The sequence below is a fragment of the Gavia stellata genome, chromosome 5 (genome assembly GCF_030936135.1).
Source record: "Gavia stellata isolate bGavSte3 chromosome 5, bGavSte3.hap2, whole genome shotgun sequence".
Lineage (NCBI taxonomy): Eukaryota > Metazoa > Chordata > Aves > Gaviiformes > Gaviidae > Gavia > Gavia stellata.
Genome location: NC_082598.1, coordinates 17,141,859 through 17,162,205, shown reverse-complemented (window position 1 = coordinate 17,162,205; position 20,347 = coordinate 17,141,859). Strand labels below are relative to the sequence as shown.

The 20,347-nt window shown below is 40.4% G+C and overlaps 1 protein-coding gene across 2 annotated transcripts in view; it reads left to right on the top strand.

Moving 5' to 3' along the window:
- Positions 1-2,656: 2,656 nt before the first annotated feature.
- FBXL5 (F-box and leucine rich repeat protein 5) overlaps positions 2,657-20,347 on the top strand; it is a 36,683-nt gene continuing 18,992 nt past the window's right edge. The window contains exons 1-4 of one of the 2 annotated variants that reach the window (XM_059817608.1): positions 2,657-2,769; positions 16,115-16,330; positions 18,121-18,216; positions 19,028-19,211. In XM_059817608.1, coding sequence (XP_059673591.1) covers positions 2,686-2,769; positions 16,115-16,330; positions 18,121-18,216; positions 19,028-19,211 — 580 coding nt within the window. In that variant the 5' untranslated portion in view covers positions 2,657-2,685. The remainder of the gene's footprint in view (positions 2,770-16,114; positions 16,331-18,120; positions 18,217-19,027; positions 19,212-20,347) is intronic. The other variant, XM_059817610.1, reaches the window with a different exon arrangement.

Sequence of the window (20,347 nt, the reverse complement as noted above, 5' to 3'; positions counted from 1 at the left end):
TTAAAATATACAGTATAAGTTAAAAAGATATAAAGATGGATACAGAGTTTTGGAATGGCTTTTCTCCAAGGACACACCAGGTTAGGGCTCATCAACTTGGGTGCTGCTCAGCGGTGTTCTCCAAAAAAGAGACACCCTGTCATAACATCCCAGAAGAAATGGAAATAAGTCCAACAACTGCTGGAATCCCCATCTCATCCCCTACCGAGCTCCCTTTCCTCACTGACCACTTTTAGGAACACCACATCAGGCCAGCAGGGCCTCTGATCTGACTCAGCACAGCCATTTTAATTTATGTTCTTAGTTTTGATTCAAAACCTTCACATGATGGCTAACCTAACACACCTCCAGGGAAATTGTTCCAATGGTTTGATAGCCTTGAGAGTCAAACCTTAGCTCTGGACTGACCTTCATTTAGCTTCCAGTCATTGGATCTCATGATGTCTTTTCCTGTTATATTAATGAAGAATCTACCCTCAGAAATCTGTGTAAATACTTGTAGAAAATGACCGAGTATCCCCTTAAACTTGTCCATGAAAAAGTCAGTATTTTAATCCCATTGTCAGGCACTTTCTCTCATACTACTGTACTTCACTGCCACAAACTGGCTGTCCACCTTGCCTCCCAAGCTCTGGCAATTCATACTGGATGCAGATCACTGTCCCTCACTCTCTGCCCCTCTCTCCTAGAAGAGGTTATTGCTCATGAAGCAGAGTCAACAAAATTGGCAGCATATCTGCTCTGGAGATACTCTAGTTCACAAACTGAGTATTAACTCAAACGACCATGAAATTCAGCATATGTTTATATTCTGAAGCCCTGGAAGATGAGGAACAGACATGTTCTCTCTTGTTATTTCTACCAGATGGGAGTGGTTAACTTCCAGCAGAAGGAAGGTGTAACAGGTGGGAACATTAATCCTCTACTATTACTCAGGCACGAACTGCTGGCACAGTAACTCCAATTCTGTACGACTTCATGCTTTAGGCCTGGGAATATGACCTTGGAACTGCTCGTATTAACAAGCTCCTCTGTAAGCAATGAACTTCACCAAACATAGTTTCTTGAGTGTTTGTGTCTTTGCTGCATAATTCTACCTCCAGCAGTAACCCAAGGTCTCACCCCCTCCCTTGTATGCTATGATACACTCCCTGTGCAGGAAATGCACAGCCCAGAGCCATGCTTACTAGCCAAGCAGTAAATGCACCATGTGCTGGCTGGCCAGCTGCTTAACACCTGTGCTTTGCCTTCCTTTTCTTCTCTCATGTGTGACTGCTTTTTTTTCCCCCAAAGTCGTACGAATTTAACCTTCCAAGATATATACGTATTTGGAAATATGATTAAGTAGGCCAGAATGTTCAAAAGTCCTTGGAGGTAGAAAGGATGAATGGAAAAGGAAACACCCAAAACTGCAATTGCTTAAGCCTCCTTTCCTTAGATAAAGAGATAAAAAGATTATTGTGCACAGTGTGATCTAGATAACCCTCATCACGTGATCTCTCCTTCTCAATTCACTGTCTACTACTTTTACCAGCAATAATTTTGCATTTTATTCCCAAGTGTTAGTACATTGAGGAATACTGGACTAAAAACGTGTGCCTTTGCTTGAAATATTTATCTGTTTAAAATTAATGCTTAAATCTATAAATTAAGTACATTTTAATCTATTTAATATCTGCAAAATAGATTTTGTACAGTAATAGTTTTCAGTCAGAAAGGTCTACTGCTTTTATTATCTGTTTTGACAATGCATTTTTGGGACGTTTATTATACGTTGCCATGTTGGCTGACAGTTACACCTTTTGTCAAACTGATGTGTAATCTCAATTCTGCAAAGTATTCCTACTTTTTCTGAAACATTGCATGGGCAGATGAATATCAAAGGCTGGTGTTTCTGCTCCTTTTGTCTTGGACGTTACACGAACGCTGCATTTAACTCTGCTTATCTGGCACAAATGCTGCAGAAAGTTGGGCGCAGACTCCCCGCTGCAGTTTGGGACACACCATACACCTTCCCTCATAAACACCAGTCCATCTGCAGACACCCTCTTTATTCCTCACGTTGTCATCTCCTCAGTTTACCTGGATGAAGCGAGTTTTCTTTACTTCACGTAAACGCACAGTGCATTTTTAAATTCCTTCCGATTTAATTAAAGGCATAAAAACTGATGTGCCCCGGGCGTGCCAGGCTACCTGGTGAGCATGGAAACCCGCTACCACGGGCCAGCGGCCGTGCCCTGCGCGCAGCCCGGGCGCCCGCCTGCACCAGGAGCCCCTCCCGCCGCTCTGGTCAGCCTCCGCCCTCCCGCATCTTGCGGGCCTGGGCTCTGAGCGCTGCTCGCCACGCACAACCGCGGAGCAGCCGCGCTGCGCTGGGCCCAGGCGGGCGCCAGCCAGCCCCCCGCGGCCGCTGAGGGGCCGTCACCGCCATCAGCCCGCCGTAGGCCCGCTCCCTGCGGGGCCGCCATCAGCCCATCATCCCCTCTGCCGCCCGCTCCCCGCGAGACCGGCCGGGGAGGGCTGCGCATGCGCGCGGCAGTGGGCCGGGCGGCGGCGCTCGCGGGGCGGCCGTGGTCACGTGGCGCCGGGGTCGGCGGGGAGCTCGCCGCGGCGCGCCGCGCATGCGCGGGGCGTATGTTACCGCCGCCGTTAGCGCCGCCAGCGCGGGGGCTCTATGGGGAGAACATGGCTCCTTTCCCCGAGGAGGTGGACGTTTTCTCGGCTCCGCACTGGCGGATGAAGCAGCTCGTGGGGCTCTACTGCGACAAGGTAGTGGATGGGGGCGGCCTCTGCCCCGCTCCCCTGAGGCGGGAGGGAGGATTTCGGGAGTGCGCAACTGTCAGCGCCCCGCCGCCCCGGCCCCGGCAGTAACTTCTCCTCATCGCTGCCGCGGGGCTCCCGGGGGCTCCGGCCCTTCCGCCGCGGGCAGCGGGGCTGGCGGTGCCGCCTTCCTCCCCGCGCCCCACGCCCCGCTCGGGCCCTTCGGGGCCGGGCCGGGGCTCCCCTCGCTTCTCGTGCCCCACCGGCTCTGCTGCTGCTGGGCTGCGCAGCCCCCGGCGGGGTGTCCCGCTCTCTCCAGCTTGGAGCAGCGGCGCTTCCTCGCGGCGACCACGCCTTCCCTCTCGCCGGGCCGTGGGGGAGCGGGGCGCCAGCGCTCACCCCCCCGGACTTGCTGCCCTGGGGCTGAGGAGTGGGCGCTGGTGCCGGCCGCGGCGGAGCAGCCACCCCCGTTACGGCGAGGAGCTGCGAGTGTGGGTGCCTTTGGGCCCCGGAGGGGCCGTAGCGCTGAGGATGGCGGCGGGGAGGCAGGCAGCAAGCCCCGTCGGTTTTTGTTAGTTAACCGGTGTCAGGCAAGACACCGGTGCTGTGCATAGTGCTCGCTAACAGTCTGCAAACGGCTGTTTGCGTTTGCATGCGCAGCGTTTAATTGGTGAGTAGCTTAAAGATACCCTAGGTAGTTTTTTTTATTTTAAATATATATAATTTTACTTGTGGGCAAAAGTAATTTTTATTCTTGTATCGGGGTAGTTAGTAATCAAGGCTGATGTGTCACCTGAAAGGCAAACTTCCCTGCAGCAGCTTTGAGTGTAATGGATGGGTTTCAGGCAAGTACTTCAAAGCCAGCACTCATACTGAAAGAAGTACTGCCTCCTATCTCTGGACATAAATGGCTGTTTGGACAACCAAATTGGCTAACAGGCACTTAAAAGGAGGGTGAAGTTACATGAGAGACAGTATAATAGTTTACTGCTGCCGACAGGGTGGGGGAGTTCTCGCTTCCTTCCCCTGTTTTCCTCATGCCACCTTGTACTGCTCTGGGGCTCACCAGATCCCTTCGTGTGAGCCTGTTCAATTTGCTAATCGGGTAAAGAAAACGTGAGTTGTTTTTTCTTGGATTAGCTGACTGAACAGGCTGAGCAGAGGGCTTGGGGGGAGGAGAAGGTGTGAGACCTTGTGTAATTTCACTTTGCCTTTTATCTGTGAGTGCGTTTGCGGTTAACTTTGTTTTTAATCTGTGGCGTCATGAAAACTTGCGATAAGAGTGGATTTTACATGAAGGGAAGCAAACACCTGGGACTCTTTTCCCCCTGGTCCCCAGCAGGAGTATTAGCATATTGTTGACAGCAACTGAACAGGTTTTATTTGAACCTCCAGATATTGTAGTCATTTGGATTTTGTTCCTAGAGAGGCATTTCTGTCACTTTTGTTGAGCCTCCTACAAAGTTTTGACCAAATTTACCATGACTTGATAAAAGTAAAACTGCTTGGGCGGGAATGACTGGTTTTCCTAAATACTGGCAAATGTGATTAAAACTACCCAGTTCTCAATGAACATGGTCTCTCACTTTCTAAAGATTTTTATACAGGAGTTTGCTTGCTTCCTTCTTCTTTTGAAGAAGTGCAAGAATGAATGAATGGCACTTTTTCTGAAGTATTCAATCTTGCATCCTTTAACCCTGTTTTGGAACTTGGAGACTGTGCCTGGCCTATGACCTTTGTATTGGAGTAATGCTAGTTTTGCATCAGAAAAAAATCAGAACTGTGTTTGACTTTCTGTCTTGTGTGATTGACTGTAGTGCTGCTTACATGGCAATTATAATCTGTAAAGCCATGCTCTCTATAAAATTTGTTTGACCTTGAGGGGTCTTTAATTTTGTGAATTGTATGTTACCTGCTGTTCCTCATGTTTCCTGTACGCGGTAATATAGTTGCTATCTGTTAGTGCCTGAATTTAGTAAATTTCACCAAATGTTAGTGAGGGTGAAATGGGCTCATCTGTGCTTTGCTTTTCAGGGGAACAACGATAATGTTACTGGTGGGTAAAGTATGTAGGTACTTAATCCTTTAGGACAGAGAGACACAGTTTATTTTGTTCTTCCAGCACTTGATGTGAGACAGAAGAGTGAATCAAACATTTAAGATGTTTGGTGCATTAGGAAAGTTACCCTACTTCTTTTTTAACAGTTGCTAGCAGAGATCTCGCCATGTGTTTGCTGCATTCTTAAATGGCATTTTTACCTGCATGGTACACAGTGCCCTGGACTTGGATAGTAAGAATAACTAAAATTCTGTTTAGTAAGGAAACCCACAAAGTTGTCAAATCTATTGCCTACTTTGATGATAAGTAGATTCTTTAAGTCCTTAGAGGATGTACTTCCCTGGTAGTGAAGGGCTACAGCAGACAGTCTTTATAGTTAAAATGTTTTTCCTAATGCCTGACGTCATCTTTGCTACAAATAGAGCAGATTCTGTTTTCCTATCTCTAATGAACCGTTCTTCGTTTTCAGAAAGATCTTGTGCTGATTGGCAAATTGTAGCCATGTCCTCCATCTTAGTTATCTGTTTTCTGGCTTAAGCAAACTGATGCATTCTACTTCACTATATGGGTCACGCTTAGTGTACCCCAGTGTACTTGTTGCTTTTGTCAGGACTAAGCTGCCATTCTGTAACAATTTAAGCTATCTGACTGCTGCTGTTAGGACTGCGTGTGTTTCTTGCTCCCATCAGCACTTGAAGTGACTCACAAAGGCTCTAAGCTGGCAGAAAACTTTTTTTTTCTGAAGCGGGGTAGTTTTTCTGCTGATGTAGTGCTGCCAGCAAGCACTGGTCAGATGAGTACTGAAGCCAGTTCAAGGCAGAGGGTGGGACCGTGACAGCAAGCAACTAGATTGGCTTAAGCTACTGTGAAACCTCAGCCTAATTACGTCTATGTTTTCCTACAGTCTGTTGTGCAAAATGGGACACTGCTGGTGTTGAGTAGAGCAGATGTGTTCTGGATATGTTATTCTGCAAGCTCTTTTTTTAACAGCAGCATGCTCGCTTTGTGCTTCGTATAATCCCATGCTCCTCTGAGGACTGATACTCAAATTTGCTTTCATATTTATCATTAGACTTCTATCATGTATGTAGAAGTATGCACTTGTCCAAGTCAGCATGTTGGTGTCCAGTAGAGACCGTTTTGTTGTCGCATTATGATCTTGTGTTTCCCGCACTGGAGAATGTGCCACTCGTATTACCAGCTTCCTTGCTTTCCCAGCTATGGCTGAAAGTGTCGTGTCTGTCATGAGGCAGCACAGATTTCAACTGATCATGTATTGAAAATCCCATTATGGTTTCACTGGCAACATTGGTAGCTACGGCTTGAGAGCACTATTTGCAAGTGCTTAAACTACCCTGTGATTTCCTGTAGACTGTCTTAGTTTGCTGTAAGGCAAAACAGTATAAAAAACCTTAGAAAAATCATTATCTGTAACGTATATCGTCTCCCTCTTAAGTAGTTTGGTTATTGAAAGGAAATCAGATTATTTTTTCTAAACAAATCTGTGCTGGCTGATTCTTACTTCATTAGGTTCAAGATCAGGGCTACTCAAGTAGCAGACCGTGGTCTAGATACACACTGCGATTAGATTTTGGCTGGGCCTTCCCCAGAGACAAGATACCTGGTGTTGCTGTATGGGATTTCAAACTTCCTGCTGTCTTGTGAAGTTACTGCAGCTCAAGAGTGTGTTTTCAAATCTTTGTATTATAGAATTACCCAGCAAATTTAGGCTGCTCTACAAAAAGGAATAAGAAAAATAGTCATCTTCTAAACACTGTAATGCAGTAATTGGTGATTGATGACTTGTTCTCACGTCTTTCTGTTTGCCTCTGAAAACTAGTGTGAGACTTCATACTGTGACTGAGGGGCTCTAACAACTAGCTGCTGCTGGAAGGGTTAATTGTTGCTTGTCTGGCCCCTTGATGAGCAGCTAGTTCATCTAGTGCACTGAAGTGAAAGGTGATTCAGTAAAACCGGCTCACCAAGAGGTCAAACAAGCTCCAGAACCAGGTTGACAGTATGGGAGGAGGGAGCAGGACTAACCATTGCAGAAGTAAACAGCTGCTTTAATAGTTCAGCTTTATTGTGAAACCTTTGTGTGTTTCATCAAAAACATCTAAGGTCCTTCTTCTGTTTGCCTGACTTCAGTCTTCTGTGATCTCACCTTGCTACAAAAGATCTCTGCAGTTATTTCTCATGGTTCAGTAATTACTTCGGCTAGTTCTTCCAGGAAATTTGGATCAGTTTTGTCATGTTCTGCTGACTTGAATGCATTGAACTTGTATAAATATTTAACTAGTATTCTTCTTTTCTAGCCTATACTTCTGACTCCTTGTTAAAAATTAATTGCCATAAATATTTTTCATAATTAACTTCCTTATAAAGACTTGAGCAAAGAAGGCGTTTAATTTTGCTATGGTCATCTCTGTCTTTCCTGTTAAATAGGTGACTTAAAGTATCCCTTTTCTTCTTTTATCTAAGTATATATAGACTTTTTTGCTGTTTTTCTGTGTCCTCTGTTCTCCTCGTTTGAAGTCTAAATGGTGTTCTGCTCTACTTACCTGCAGTGATAAGTTCTTGGATATTTTTGTAGGATTCTTTTCAAAACTTCCATAGAGCTAAAAAGTTCCTCTCTTTATTTCCTAATAATGGTTTCTTTTGATAACTCGCATTTCTCTTTAATCTTTGTGTCTATGTCAGTAGCCTTCTATTGTGCTTCAGTCGTTTCTCTTGCAAGCTTTGGCCTCTGCTGAAGAGAATGAATTGTTTTCATGTGTTAAATTTGTGATGTTCTTACAATAAGGATATTGAGATGAACCATTGTAGGAGTGAAAAATACTCCTGAATTAAGTTGAATTGGCATTATAAAACATTGGGCAGGGAATTAGATGACCCCATTATGATTATACTTTTTGTGGTGGCAAGGGGGACTGAGATCTGAAAAGTTAGACAAATGAAGATAAGTCTCTTTCTGTTTCTAATCAACAAATGTTGGTAAAGCTTTCATTCTACTTTTGAAATCCCTTTTCAGTATTTCAGCCCACTGCCATTCATTTTTCCACTGCTGCTTCAAATGTGTGTGTGTTGATTTAGAAATTCATAGTATTTGGTTATTACCAATTAACATTCTGTAGCATTGAGCACTTGCCTTCACCTATGTTTAGAATGAACAAACAGCTATGTAGGATGCTTAGTGTTAATAAGTCTGCAAACGATGGGCTACACTATCACTACAGGCAGAAGATGGAAGGAAATTCCTTCCTTTGTGATGGAAGGAAATTAAACCTCCTCATTAGCATCCAGAGATAGGTGAGCATTTTGCTGTCCGTGTTTCTGACTATTTCATCAAAGACTCTACCAGTCGTCTTTCCATCTTAGCTTCTAGATGCTGAGTAGTTCAGTAACTTCTTGCTATGCCCATTGGGAAATAACAGCTTGCAATTAATTTTTCATGCGGAAGAATATTTTGAAGATGAATCTGGAACTGACAATGTGTTTTAAATATCTACATTTTAAAGCAAATGCGTTTTAAGTAAAGTGCTAAAGGAGGTCTGAAATGGGGGACAACAGTGATAAAGCAAGTTTGGAGTTTAAGTGAGGCTCTTCAGATCTGCATAGAAACTTCACCCCTTCTTTCAGGACACTTTTAGCTCTTGTTGCCACCTCAAATCTCCATTTCTTTATTTTTTGTCTAGCAAAACACCTATTTTTTCTTACCTATCAGATGCTTTGCCCTTTTGTATCTTTTTTTTGCCTTCATAAGAAAAACCTGAGGGTATTTTCTAATGCCAGACACAGTAGCAGGTTTTTTTCCAAGTAATTGCTTAGCACCTATTTTTGCCCTCAAATTGTAGGAAAAAACCTTTTCTGTTTGCCCTTTGCATGTTGCTTTGATCTCTTGTCCTCTCTTCCAGCCTGCTCTAGAGAGCAGTAATAACCCACCTTTGCCCTTCTCTGCTTTAAGCAGCAACATCTTACTCTCTTCTACTCTGTGGCACAAAAAAACCCCAACTGATGTGTTCTAAAAAGCTAGAGACTGTAATTAGTGCCTGTCAGTGTTCATACAGGTTTTATGCAGCTGTCCCAGGATATGCTTTAACTGATTAAATAGAGTATAAGTTGTAATTCTTGAGAGTCTTGGCACTTTGTTTTTGCAGAAAGTGCCCAAGATGGATTAAGCTGGAGTGGTGAATTTTTCTAGTGCCCACCTTCAGTTGTGTTAGGAAATTGCAGTGAGACTGGTTCAGACATTTCTGCTACGTTTGCAGTTTGTGAGTTACTGCAGTGGGAGAGTGGAGAGGAGCCTTGAGGCTGCTGTTATTTTGCTCCTGGTACTTTACATATCTCCTGACAGAAGGCCGAAAGGCCAGGTCTTGGCACGCATCTATTTGTGTGAGTATATGAGACAGGAAAGAAGTCTTCTGCAGCATCTAGAGTGAATATGAGAAATGCTGTGACACAGGTACCTAAATAACAGCATCCTTGCGAGTGTTCATGCTTTCATTTGAGGCCCTTGTATTTCATATCCTTGAAAGATTTTTCTTTAATGTTTTGTTGGGTTCATCTCTGCAGACCTGGTGACAGCGTGTGTCTCTTCATCCCTGGTAGACTTCTATTTGTAGAAGCTACATGGTGGAGGAGGCTCAGCTGATTTTACTAGTGCTTCCTGAGCTGTGCTTTCTGCTATGGTTCCCAAGGGGGTCTGACACTTGTAGCAATTGCATCACTGAAAATACAGCATTTTTGTTTCCACCTCCACTGTGCTCTTATGCTTGGCATTTGTCAGCTCGACTTTAGCCTTTCAATCTACAGAGAGTACAAGATTTTACCTGCTTTGTTCACTGTGCTCTTTGAAAAACAAAATTTTGTCTGCCTTAATCTTTGAGTTAATATAGTGTTTGTTGTTTGTTTTTTTTCCATTTTGAAAGGCTATCTCAAGATTTTAGTTAAATTGCAAAACAACTGACGAGATTACATACAGGACAGGGTTATATAGAGAAGATGACAGACAGAGATGGGCATTTGAAAGCTTTGGATTTCTTGTTGAGTTCTGCCAGATCCTGTCCTGCCTGCCTTACTAATTACTATTATTTTAGGTTGACCCACAGCCAAGAAAAGCACCCAGGGTAGAAAACCTGTATTACTACTCTGATTTAAGGCTTCATGTGTCCGAATAGCTGGAATGTGAAGTCATTTAGCTAACTCTCTTACTGTTCCCCTCATATACCTCTACATGAAGATAAGTCAAGGAGCAGGTGACACTGAAAGGACAGTCATCCTTTTTTGCTAGGCTATCTCGGCACTGTAGTGCTTTGTTGGGGACAATATAAGCTGAGCTGCTTGTTGTGGATTCCTAAGTAAGACATGATATGTAACTGGGCATCACTGCAGTCTGTCTGTCAGACTAGCGCACTGACCAGGTGAAAAATGAACCCACTAAAAAGGCACAACTTCTTACTGGATCAGTACACCAAACAGGTTCATTTTGCAGCTGCATAATTGCTAGAGCATATTTCAGGGAAGCGGTAGGAATGTGCAGCTGGAAACAGGGGCAGGGCTGCTGCTTCTGGGTGTTTCCTCCTCCATCCCCACCTCCTAATTTACAGCAGATTAAGTATAACATGAAACCGCATGCTTTTGGTGTTGACACAGGCACACCTTCTTATGGTCTTTGTCCCTCCATTTTCTTGCTCATAAAATTGAGATAATATCTCTGCAGAGTCCAAATTCCTGTCCTTTGAATTTTAGTGCTATTGCATGTGCTAAGTGATAGTACCTGATGATAATAATTGAGGTGCTTAGGGACATGGTTCAGTGGGAACTTTGCAGTGTTAGGTTTATGGTTGGACTTGATGATTAAAGGTCTTTTCCAACCTAAACGATTCTATGATTCTACCTAAAAATGTAAGAGTGAAAAGTTGTAGCTGACTAGTAATGCCATGCTGCTTTTTTTTTGTCCTGGTGCTATTCTATTCGAAAAATGTTAGGTTTTCTTATCAAAGTGGTCTGCCAGCTCCATAATGAAAACGATTTTTCTATTTTTTAATGAGTTTTAAATCTGCTGAGTTAACTAGTAGTAGAAATCTAGTCTGCGTTGATCATCAGGAATACTGTATCTTTATTTCACCGCCAGTGGCAATCAGCTGCTTGTATAGCTCTTCATGAGCACAGTGGTTACACATGGAAAGCAGACTATATAGGAATGACCTATCGAAAATATTAATTGTGATGATACATGAAAAGGAAGAAAACTGCCTTCAATTTTTTGAGATTCCAGACTGAATTTTTAGGGTTAGTGGTTGTTCAGAAGTTTAGGTCCTGATGGGGAAACCCTTCATTTGAAATAAACCAGTTTGTGAATTTGTAGCCACTTTTAGCTTCTTTAACCTTGAATAATTATTCCATTTTAAATTCATGAAATCTTTGGGCAGCATGAAAAAAACAAATTTCCCTTTTCTGTTCTCTTCCCTCATATTTTTGTTGTTTTCCAGCTTGTAGTTGGGAGTAAAGGGATACTTGTAACTGGGAAAGTTAGCACACAGTGTAGATGTTTGTTTACTGCTGTGCTAGTCTGATAAGAGCAGCATACTTCTTTTTCTTTATTCCTGTTTGCTACTTTCTCCTTGCCAGTTAACAGTATGCTTGGATATTTTTAAGGAAGAAGCAAAACTTTTCCACTCATTAAATGTATTTTTGGCATAGATACTATGAAATAACTGTTTCAGTTTACTCACTGTAAACTAACATTTCTGGAAAATTAATTTTATTCTTCTTCTAGGAAGACATTTTCCCATATTGGCACATATGTAAAACACTTTCAAAAACCAAGTGATACTGTGTTTTGTTCGGTGATATAATCAGCAGTCTTGAGCTTTCTTATTTATTCACAACATTTTGGGTAGAAATATGTCTTCATCTGACAGAAAGTTTCATTTTTTTTTTAATGAAAGCACTAAAGCCACAAAGAAGATGCAATAGTTGAATGTAGGATTACCTTCAGTTGAGCGTCATGAACATGAAGCACTGTATAAATAGCAGTTACTGTTAATCTTGCTGGTATTGTCACCTTGTTCTTGAAGAACAAAAATGAAATAATAGCTTACAGTAAGGAAGTGTGTTTGTTTTCTACATCTCTGTGCATTTATCTTGACTGTTTTAATGGCTCTGTTGTAGTCCGGTGGAGTTGGGCACTCACCTAAAACTGGTATACGATTGTCTGAGCTGCAAAGATTTTTCTAAGCATAGCTATTTTTCAGTTGCGTAATTTGAGGTTTAAAAAAAGATGTCCATCAAGCGATTTCTTAATTCAGAGTTACTATTTTTCATGCAAAGGAAGGATGGAATTACCTGATCTTGAATCAGTGGCAGAAAACTTCCAAGATCTACTTCTTAATAATCCTAATACTAGTTTACATACTGGTTTCAACCCTGGTGAAAAAATCAATACTTCTGATTTTTATTTCAGTCTTGATTTTAAGTATTGTATACTGCAGCCCCCCTAAATTGACCAGTTAATTATGAGGAACTTTAGAGAACAGCAGTCGTAGGTTAGCGTGACTATCTCCTTTTCATGCTGTCACTTGGAATAGATTTGGTACATTTTGTGACCTCATCTGTTACTTCACTGCTGGCACCACAGTGGCCTGTGGATTATTGATGTGCCTTCCCTAGTTTATGTGAAATAGAGTTGATGTGTGGTGGTGTGGGTGTTTTGGTTTTTTAAGGGTTTAATAAATAAAGTTAATCCTGAGTTTAACAGCTCCTGGCTACTTCTAGAGTATGCCTGCATCAGCCAAAGGTATCTGAAATGTTTCAGTCAGAATTTGCAATGTGATTCACTGTCTGTTGTTTGGCCTGTTTCTCAGGCTGTTTGGATTATGTAGAATTCTTAAATTTCATGAGGCTTCAGGAGGCACCATGACTGTTTCTCTTGTGGTACAGCTTGTCTATTGGAGTTTGCATTCCAAACACAAAACCAGTTGTGCTGTAATTTACAATTGTTTAAATCTAATGTCTTCAAAAGTCCGGAAAGCTCCCAGCTCTAACGCCTCTGGCTGTGATAATCAGTTTAGTGCAGTGTGTTTTAAGCCTGCTGAGGGATCACACATGCATTGTGCTTTATATTTTTGACCAGTCAGCAAATATCTTTAATACAATCCATTTCTTCCCCCTTGCCGTTCTCTTGGCATTCTCTGTCCAAGTTTGGTGGGTGGTGGTTTTCTTTTTGCACTACTAAACTCCTGCACTAGTTCTCCTTGTGTAGAGCTGGTGAAATGTGGACCTCAGGGTGTAGCAGCTGCTGTCTGTTAATAGTCTTGGTCCTGTATCATAAGACTTCATCAGTCCTGGTAATGAAATTACAGATCTGACCGAGTGACTTAGAGGACAGGTAGCCTAGCAACAGAAAAGCCAGTTTTCCTCAGCTTTGGCTGACCTTTTTAATGTACCAATTGCTGATTCAAGTACAGTCATTAAACTTCAATATCCTCTCCATAGTTCCTAATCTCTTGGATATCTGCTGGAAGCCTCAGTAGCAGAGGTGAATATGCAAGCATTGCATGCTACAGTGGCTTCTATAACAATACATTTATAACAGGAATTCTTAAATTGGATGCACAAATGGATTCTTTATTTATTCCAGATTTGTGGATGGTAATAGGTAGGTTCAACGGAAGTTTGAGTCCTGAAAAGATTTTGAGTCAGGAGGATGAGAAGATGCTATTTTGTATCAGGACTAATTTTGTGATTTTTTTTTTTTTTTGTTTTTGTTTAACACGACAGCAAAATACAATGGTTTTATCTAACCTTCCTGTTTACATACTTCAGCAGCCTTGTTTACATTTTTACATCAATCAAAATGCCAAGCATTTGGGAGCAAATGGGATTCTTGGGGGGGAAAAGGGTCTTTGGGGACTGACTTCAGGTATTGTAGATCCTTATGGGTAGAATGAACAATTTTGAGACACTCCTTGATCAAGAGAAATGCTATATTAGAAACCAAACTTCACCATTATTGAGGTCTGAATCACAAATGGCTGGAGGTGAGGAGGCTATCCTGAAGACGTATTTCTGCACACATCTCCTGTGCTTGTTCAAACTTCTGCTTTTCAGTGTGGAAGAGTCTAGCCTGTAGTTTCATCTAGTACCACTGCTCTGTATATTGCATTCTCTGAGCTTAGCAGAGGATAGAAATGGTCTTCGGAGCCAAGATCTTTTCCAGTTTGTGATATGTGTGTAACAATGCATGCCTCAAATCCTAACACAGTGCATCACAAACATAGGAATTTTTCTGACCTATCAGTAGTTAGTCTAAAAGATACTGGGACACACACACACACATACACGACACCCTTAATTTTGCCCTTTTTTCTATCTCTGCTGAGGCAAAGTAAATGTGTTTTTTTCATAATGACAGTCATTTTGCCTATATGTACAGCATGTAATGTACAGTAGGCACAGCTGAGTTGGAGTTGCGTAAGTACTTGGCAGATGTCCAGCGTGTTTTGGTTGCATTGCTAGTGGTTGCCAGGAAGTGGCAATGCAGTGTCAGAATGAGTAAGTGCATTTGGGTTTTTTTAAACGATGGAAGTTTTAGATATCTCAATTTATTGTTATTTTTATGTAAGTAAGTATTATGTATGAACATGTAAGTCTCAGAATCCCATTTCTAGTAAAACCCTTAAATTCCAGGATCTAAACTAAACCATTTCTGAATGCTCCAGTGGCTTGTCTCTGAATTAAATTAAAATATTTCTATTTTTAGAATGCTTGCTCTTGTATATTGCTGTAGGCTATGATTCTTGAATCTACACAAGGAATAAAACATAAGAATGGGAAAAAAAACCCTGGTTTTCTATACTCACCAAAGGAAAATGCAGTTTTAAAACATATTGTTGCTAATGGTGACTGTTTGTATGTATGTAGAAATGGCACTACTGTGTCACCTAGAACGTTGTGCTGTCTTGATCTGTTGTTTCTTGGTCCATTCACTTGGTAGGACTCGGAGTTCCTTGTGAATAATACATCCCTAAAGGTAGGCTCAGGGGCTTATGATAATGTCTTCTTAGTACGGACTAAAATGTAGATCTGGGAAAGTTGCTAAGCCTTTCAGTTACCTGCCAGGCTGGGTAGATTGCATTGATTTCTACCAGGAAATCTTTCTACACTTGTTTATCTCAAGGTTTCACAAGATTGGTTTATGTTCCTTAAATACAACTTTGATTTTACTGGCTTCTTAAAGCTAATGCTGTAACTGCATTGTTCTTTCAAGGATTATCTTCCTTTAAAAAGTTATCATACTACTTTGCTGTTTTCTTAAGCTCTGCTCATTCATGTGGAATGAGACAGTTGCCTTCAGAATTTGTGATGAAATGTAACATGCTTTTCTTTACAGTGTGCATTATTGCATATATTGTGCTTTGTTAAACTCTGGTCGTTATCTTATCATTAGTTCCTTGTAATATTTCTAGAATTCATAGCTTCATTTTTTTTCTTCAGAGCCTGTGATGGGAAATGCAGTTACATAGTTGCCACTGGAAATCAGAGAATTGTGCAATTAAATCCCTTAGTTTACTTAAACCTCATTTACAAAGCACAACATTGTTGTAGAACTGTTCTGTTAACTTATTTTCGGGAGTTAACAGAATCTGAGTGTGAATGGCTTACTGTTTTAATGAGCTACAAGAGGAAACATACATGAAATGACTATGCATAATGAGTTTTTGAAAGTTTTATAACAAGTTTGAGGGTTTTATATAGAATTTGTGTCAGTTCCTGTTAACAAATAAAAATCAAATGGCAAGTCAGTCATGAAGGTTAAAATAATTATGAATTCTGTGAATAATTTCAAAAGTGATATTAATAGAGATACTATATAAACGTTTTTTAATCTGTAATATTCAAATGTCAGTATTAATTCTGCCCACTTCTGGAAGAAGTTGTATTAAATTATACTTTAATGCACCAATTACATAAATTATGGGAGAGTTACTATTCAAATAGAAGACTCGTTTGTGTATTCCTATCTATACACTTGAATATTTGATTTTTATCTATTGCTCTTGAAGATTAGAATTAAAAGCATTCATTACTCTAATTTTTGTCTTTTGAAGTGAGTTGCTTGAATTGCAAATTCAATTTTTATTTTTGCCAGTTTTCTTTAAAACTGAAGGTTTTCAGCTTTTATGTTGTAAGTAATGGGAACAGTGAGTAACAGGAGCCAAATACCTGTTCTAAGGATTTAACTTGTCCTTGACATAATTTTCATTGATTTTTTTGAGCTTTTCTTTCTTCTAGCTTTCCAAGACGAACTTCTCCAACAACAATGATTTTCGGGCTCTTCTGCAATCTCTTTATGCCACATTCAAGGAATTTAAAATGCATGAGCAGATTGAAAATGAGTGTATCATTGGTTTACTTCAGCAACGTAGCCGGACAGTGTACAATGTGCACTCGGACAACAAACTCTCAGAGATGCTTAGCCTCTTTGAGAAAGGGTTAAAGAATGTAAAGGTAAGTAGACTATAAGAAGGACTTGTGTCTTAAGAAAACATGCTGTGATTACATATTAGCTTGCCTCAACTTTTCTTAATACTCTCTACAAATAAACTAAGGAGGAAGAAGAAACATCTGTAGTTTCTTGATACAGTAGTGAAAACTTTCCAGTCTGAAACACAAATTCTTTTGCCATTCATCACAGTTAGTAAATTTCCACTAAAGATTCTTTTCAGAGGTGTATTTTGTGACAGAAGTCCATCACTACATAATTGGAGGTGTTTTGAAGAGACAACATGGAAGTTTCAAATACAAAGATTGCTCTGCTAATTGGTCAAAACGGTTTTTGACTATAGAAATAATGTTTTTTATTAATTTGTTAGGAAACCATAAGTATCTGTTTTTGTGGCACACAACATTGTATTATTGTCACAAATGGAGATGATTACCAGACTTAAAACAAAAAAAAGGCAGCATTGTTTTATTCTGTTAGTGAGTCATGTACTCCTTCCAGTAATCTGTTGCTCAGTAATGCTGTTAATGTTCCAGTCCTCAAGAAATTCTAAAAGTTATTTCTCCAGTTGGCTTTTTCACGACTTAAAGTTGTTAAATGTTTTTTCAGTAGAATCCTACTTGAATTCTGCTGTGTCTTTCCTCTGGGGTACCTAACTTAACTGCTTCTTCCTGCACTCTAAGAACTATAGTCTCCAGTAATAATTTTTCATCCCATATTACATTTCAAGTTGATTGATTCCATTTTACTATCTAAGGCTGTTTTTGACCCAGGAATCCTGCAAATAAATTTTTTTCGCTGTGCATATCAAACCTTAAAATTTGTCCCAAGTTGTTTCCATTAACGAATTGGAAAATTAAGGAAAATGAAGGAGAGAGGAAATTTAACGCTTGGCTTTGTGTTGTACCTTCTCTGATAGGATGCTAGTGTTATTCCGTTACTGGACTTAAGTGTGGAAAAACAGATTTCTCTAGCTCTCTTTAGATATGTTAACTGTTTAACTTTTCTTGAGAGTGTGGTTAGTTTAATTTAAACTGACGGCTTAAGCTTTCTTCTGTAATAGTCAGGGTTTCTGGATGTTGTAGAAGTTTGAAAAGAAAAACTTGCAACATTTACTGTAAGAGCTATGAGGAACTTCAGTATGTTGCAATTACTGGGCAGACTTCAGAACCAGCTTCTTATTACTGGCACAGAGAACAAGCTAACAAATTGATAGATGAGGTTGGTCTAACTTTAACATTTAAAAGTCAGTTACATCTTTATTTAAGAGTTCTTTCCATTTCCAAAGTAAGTATCTATAGACAATGTCTGACTATAAATTCTGATTATAATTTGGAAGCTAGAATTGTAGTATAACTAATGTAAAATGTATGCAGTTAAAAGATGGAAGTGGAACTGCTGTATCCTAGAATAATTCCTATGCAAAATACGGAAATACTTAGATGAGTCTGTTATTACTTTGAACTTTGGGTGAGTCCGTAGATTGGCAGACTTCAGTCTTTGCTCCAAAGTAAAAATGTGATTAGACAAGTTAATTCATATCTGATAACAAAATAAATTGGAATCAGGCAGGAAGGGACTACTTTGTTCTGCCTAGTAACAGGCCAATACAGACTGTCAGCTTGTCATGAAGCTTTGTAAGTGAACACATTCTTACCATGGAATAGAGCAAACACGCTGCATGCATGGGGAAGACATAATGGACTTTACTTTGAAACACTGGTTTATTTAACAGTTCAACCCTTGAATGAATGGAGAAGATTAGATAATAGTTAAATCTTTGCTTTCTTCTCAGAATGAATATGAACAGCTAAACTATGCGAAACAGCTGAAAGAGAGATTGGAAGCCTTTACCAGGGATTTCCTTCCTCATATGAAAGAGGAAGAGGAGGTAGGTAAAAATCTTCCTCAAACATTATGCTGATCTTCCTTGGGGTTTGGAATTACTAAATAGAGACAAAGGGCTTAGAAGTTCAGTTTTTTCACAATTCTCTGTTTTTATTGCTATGCATTTTATTGCATTCAGGACTGTGGTGTCATTGTTCTGTTCTCTGACTGCAAAGTGACACATTCTGAAACAGTGAATATATTGAAAACCTATGATATTCTGGTCCTTTAAAAAATTGATAAGAAAAGTCCACTGGGGCTGGGATTTGTTTGCAGCAGGTAATTATTTAAGGGGATGTGTGGCAAAACTTAAGGGGAAAAAGAGAAGTCCTGTAAACCACTGCTTCATGACTCAACCTGACACTCCCAAACAGCCTCTGACCTATATTTGAAACATAGACTAGTACTGCCAGTCTGATGATTTATGGGTATCCAAAAACTGGGAAGCATCTTCTGGAGAGAGTAAATCTTCCGAAGTCTGTCCAAGAGAAATCTTTTCTCATGTTTTTCTTCCTTGCCACTTTGTCTTCCGTGTGAGTACCTTGATAAGTTCTATAGTTTAAGCAACTTTAATCACTTCCCTTTTCTGTTGGGGAAAACTAACAGCTTGCCTGAGACTATGCAGTGATCCATTGGCAGGCAGAGGGTTGGAACTCAAAACTTCCACGGTCCTGTCCTTAGGTTCACTTAATGTATGAGATGTTTTACTTGGAGAGAATTTGAAACAGGAAATTCTGTGTTGGTAGGTCTGTGTAGCATTATTGACTATCTCCATCAGCACCAGACGGTTTTTTTTCCTTTTTCCTTTGCTTTAGGTTTTTCAGCCAATGTTGATGGAATACTTTACTTACGAAGAATTGAAAGATATTAAGAAGAAAGTAATTGCACAGCACTGCTCACAGAAGGAGGCTGTAGAATTTAGAGGTCTTAGTAAGTGGAATCAAGCAGAAGAGCTTCAGAAGGTCTTCAAGTATTCTGTGGACGAGAAGGCAGATCAAGGTGAAGCATCTAATTAAAGTTAAAGTAATTCTCAAACTGCAATTTTATCTAAAAAGCCACACCAGTGACATAGCTAAAGTTACATACTGGCAGATGAAATAGTTTTTATAAAATGGGAATTTTTTCAAACGAGTTTTGAAACTTCAGGAACTTTACTGTTTGATACAGGCTTCTTGGCAGGTTGTAATGTAGATAGTACTTCACTGTTTACCTGTTCTCAACCTTCTTCCTCTCCCTTTCCTCCCATGGTAATATTTGATATAATAAACAGGCAAAAATAATAATTAGCTTCTAATTTCATACTTTAATTGAAGTGATATTTTCTATTTGCAGGCCCTGCATTTAATTCCTGGTTTTCAGGACCACTTTGTAAGCTTTTCTGTTGATGGTTTAATAACACAGAATAGTTAGCCAACTGACAATATTTCAGATTAAAAGCAACTCACGTTCTCCAACTCCACTACCTAACTTCCCTGAGCCTCTCGGGAATCAGAAAGGAAGAAACTGTGTGTAGTGATGCAAGGGAATGAATCCATGCAGTGTGTGAGTAGGTCAGATGAAACGTGCTCTCTGAAAGTGGGTATTTAATTTGTAACTGTAACTACCTTTCCTGATGAAACTTAGAGTAAATGGATAACTACTGAAGTGCAATTCAGGCTTGTTTTATGACTGTTAAAGCAGTCTAAGTTGTCTGTGTTTGCAGTTTTCACTCTTAACTAACAGAGAGGAGGAATTAATGTACCAAAAGTGTAATACTGGGGTGTGAGACTGATAAGTAGAGCAAGCCTTCATGACCTGACTTTGTGGTGTTGATAAGATGTGGTGCTCTTGTTAGGAAAAACTTGAAAAACTACTCTGTAATAAAATTGTTTTGATGAAACTTGACTTCTCTGAACTACTGAACTGGTCATTTTCTGCCCTCCAGGTGAAACCTTCAGAAAAGATCATGGTCCATGGTGTGAAATACTGTTGAGTCTGAACGGATGAATGTGGCAAAAGTAGCCTTATGGCATTACTTGCTGTTAAATCTAGCTGGGATAGCAGTTTTAGGACAGTAGTAATTCTGCAATGGTTGTGTGCTAGACTTTAGGGAGAAGAAAGTATGTGTCCTGCATCCGGTTTTTTAAAAAATGGAA